Below are 3,465 nucleotides of genomic sequence, written 5' to 3'. Positions count from 1 at the left end.
ATTAATCATTGATTTGTTATTTGTTATTTTTATTTTTATATGTGTGAAAGTAATATAAATAGTTTAGTTCATTTTAAAAATTAGGAAGTGGTGTTTTGTGGCGTTCTTTACCATTACTGTTTGAAGAAAAGGCAAAGCAAAAGTTGTTTCTCCTGTCCTATTTTTTTTTTCACTTTTTCATTTTGATTTGTCTTGAAAAGCTTGTTCACTGTTTATTTTAAAATATTAACAGGCTAATTTGAGAATAGGGTTAAAATCTAAAATTTCTTTTCCGATGTACTAAAAAAAAGTTAAAATTTGATTTTTAATTTATTTTGAGTCATATTATTTCTTTATTTTTTTATATATATTTCACAAAAAAATTTTAAAGTTAAAAAGTTAACTTTTAACCAACTTTTCAAAACAAGTCTAAACAATGGTAAAAAGTCAACTTTTTAATTTTTTAGTTTTTTTAACTTTTTTTTACCGAAAACAACCCAACTTTTTACCAAAAAAGTCAATAAGCCAAAAAGTTAAAAAATTATATTCTTCTAATTTTAAAATTTTAATTGAACTTTAATGATATAAAAAATAAAATATAAATAAAAAAAAAATCAAAACATCAACATCACTATAGGTTCATACACTTAAAGCTTTTTAATATTTTTACATATAAAAATATATTTTATGGGTGTACTACATCTATAGAAGTCAGCGATATAGTACACAATTATGGGAGTGTTTGGGAAGAAAAAAAATACTAGCTTAGTTTAGGTTAAAAATTATAAAAAGATAAAATAGACTAAAATAGTTAATAAGACAAAATATCACATCAAACCCATAATCATTTCATTTTTTCTCTCACAAACATCACATCCAATCACAAAAAAATCCAATCATGTTCTCAAACACAAAAATTTTAACCTACTAAAATAGCCAAAAACTAAAATAACCTACTAAAATAATCACTTCCAAGACGAGGCCTCTATACACTTTCTGTGATTGTAGACTAGAGCATTTTTATTAGTAATTTCAAGGTTGATCCTTTTGGATCCAAGCACACCATTAAGATGAAGGTTGAGGTAATTGCCAGAGAAACTATCAAACCATTTTGTCCCACTCCCACTCACCTTAGAACCTTCAAGCTCTCCCTTCTAGACCAACGTATTCCTCATGTTTACAAGTCAATGGTTTTTTACTATCCAATTAATAGCGGTGGTGATAGTAGTAGTAGTGCTAGTGATCAGGAAGCGATGATCACTCAAAAATCGCAACACTTAAAGCAATCGCTCTCTCAAATCCTAACTTGCTTCTACCCATTTGCTGGAAGAATCAAAGACCACCTCTCCATTGATTGCAACGACGAGGGTGTTGATTATTTCGAATCTCGAGTCGACTGTCCTATCTCTGACGTTCTCGAGCACCCCAATCATGAAACCGTGATGAGTTTCGCTCCGACCACCGAGCCGACAGAGCTCGGCAGTAAGGCTCCTCGTTTGTTACTCGTTCAAGCCAACTTCTTCAAATGCGGAGGGTTAGCGTTGGCCGTGTCCAATTCCCACAAGGTCGCCGACGCAGCCACATTCAGTGCATTCATGAAAGGCTGGTCCTGCACTGCCCTCGGATACCCCAACACGGTGGTTCCTGATATCAGCGCCGCCTCTCGCTTCCCCCCATTAGACGATTCACACTCGCAGTCACCACAAGTAATGTCAGCGGAGTTCAACACGAGACATAACGTTGTTTGTAGAAGGTATGTGTTTGACGCATTAAACATTTCAGATCTCAAAGCTAAAGCAGCCAGCTCGAGCGCGCAGCATCCCAGTCGCGTCGAGGTTGTGACCGCGCTCATTTGGAAATGCGCCGTGAAAGCATCCAGATCAAGGTTGACATTCCAACATCTAAAACAGACGTATGTATTGATCGGAGTGGCGAACCTGCGTTCAAGGCTTGTCCCGCCCTTGCCAGAATATTGCTTCGGAAACATATTTGGGGTGCTACGAGTGGTCATAGTGGCTGATGACACTGAAACAGAATTAGACTTTCCCGGATGGGTCTCTCGCGTTAGGAAAGGGTTTGCGGAGTCTTGCGATATCGCGGTGAAGAAACTGCAAGGCGATGATGATGAATGTGTATCGGAGACTAAAGCTTCTTCAGCAATTGAGGTTGGAAATCAGGGACTACAGCAGAAAGAGGTCAAAGCACAAGATAGAAGAAGCTTGTTGAGCCATTCTAGTTTGTGCAGATTCCCATTTTACGATGCCGATTTTGGGTGGGGGAAGCCTGTATGGGTAAGCGTTGGTTACTTGGTTCCCCAGAATGCAATGTTGTTGATGGATACAAGAGAGGGTGACGGTGTTGAAGCTTGGGTGAGTTTATCTAAAGAAGAGATGGCGTTGTTCGAGCGCGACCCGGAGTTGCTGGAATTTGTTTCTCTGAAACCAAGTGCTCTCTAAACCAAGTCCGACAGATAATCATCTTCGGCTCTTAATAAGTTGTTTGTTGTTTTGTTTCTCCTGGATCTTGGATTGATGCTCCACTTTTGCTGTTCATGTGCCATTATGATTAAAAAAATAATGAGGCTAAGGTCACGTTTGGGAACAAGTTAATTTAGTAATTTTTTAGTTATTTAGCTAAAATATGAGTTAAAAAAAATTAGTATGTTTGGGATAACTTTTTAACTTTTTACGAAAAGATGTGTAAAAAGTAGAGAAATTTTTTTTTAAAATTTTTTAATTTGAATTATTGACTTTTTAATTTTTTTAATAATTTTTTGATTTTTTTTACTAAATTGACCTGTTGTCAAATGAGGCCTAAATGTGCGTGTATGCAAGAACACTGCCCTTCCCTTCCTCTATGATTTGGATTAGATGCTGATTTTCGGGCGTGGATAAGTTATTCGTTGGTTTTGGACACGGCACGTTAGTTTTTCAAAAGAGAAAAGTTAGGGATTATAAAAAAAAATTTATGAAAATGATTATAAAAGATTTATGATTCTTAGATTATCTTAGTGTGCGATACTTTATTTTAAGTGTAATTCAAAGGTCACAAAATTTTCATAATTATTTTTATAAAAGATTTTACATGATACCTAACATTACTGTTTCCAAAAATATTGTGATTGATAAATGCACTACAGGAAAAATGAGATATAACCACGTTTTTTTTGGTGGCGTTTTTGACAAATGCCGTCCAATCTATGAACAAATCTTTTAAATTCCCGATTATGCTATACTAGTTTATTGGCAAACGGTGGTATAACATGGTATGAAACGGAGGGTAACATTTGTGCCAGTGAAACGGCACAGTTTTGTGTATGTGAAATAGGGGATTTTTTTTGCCCTTTTACAAATATCTAGATATGCTTTTCGATTTCAATCGATTGAACAGAGACGCGACTTGAGAGAGAGAGAGAGAGAGAGAGAGAGAGGGCTGGTTCTTTGATTTCCATCGATTTTTGGTGATTTTGATCTAGAAAATCTTGTT

The 3,465-nt window shown here is 35.5% G+C and overlaps 1 protein-coding gene across 1 annotated transcript; it reads left to right on the top strand.

Annotated features, from left to right (window-relative positions):
* The first annotated feature begins 971 nt into the window (after positions 1–971).
* Positions 972–2,583, top strand: LOC114259466 (akuammiline synthase 1). The gene has a single exon (XM_028199484.2). It carries the CDS (start codon positions 1,050–1,052, stop codon positions 2,433–2,435), a length of 1,386 nt encoding a protein of 461 aa, XP_028055285.2. The 5' UTR covers positions 972–1,049; the 3' UTR covers positions 2,436–2,583.
* The last annotated feature ends 882 nt before the right edge of the window (positions 2,584–3,465 follow it).

Source organism: Camellia sinensis, chromosome 1 (assembly GCF_055761805.1).
Source record: "Camellia sinensis isolate YWXY chromosome 1, ASM5576180v1, whole genome shotgun sequence".
Taxonomy (NCBI): Eukaryota; Viridiplantae; Streptophyta; class Magnoliopsida; order Ericales; family Theaceae; genus Camellia; species Camellia sinensis.
The sequence above is the reverse complement of the archived record's forward strand: the minus strand, read 5'-3'. Positions and strand labels throughout refer to the sequence as shown.

What these genes read in the sequence shown, in the direction of transcription:
- LOC114259466 (XM_028199484.2), top strand. Translation starts at nt 1,050, where the DNA reads ATGAAGGTTGAGGTAATTGCCAGAGAAACTATCAAACCATTTTGTCCC.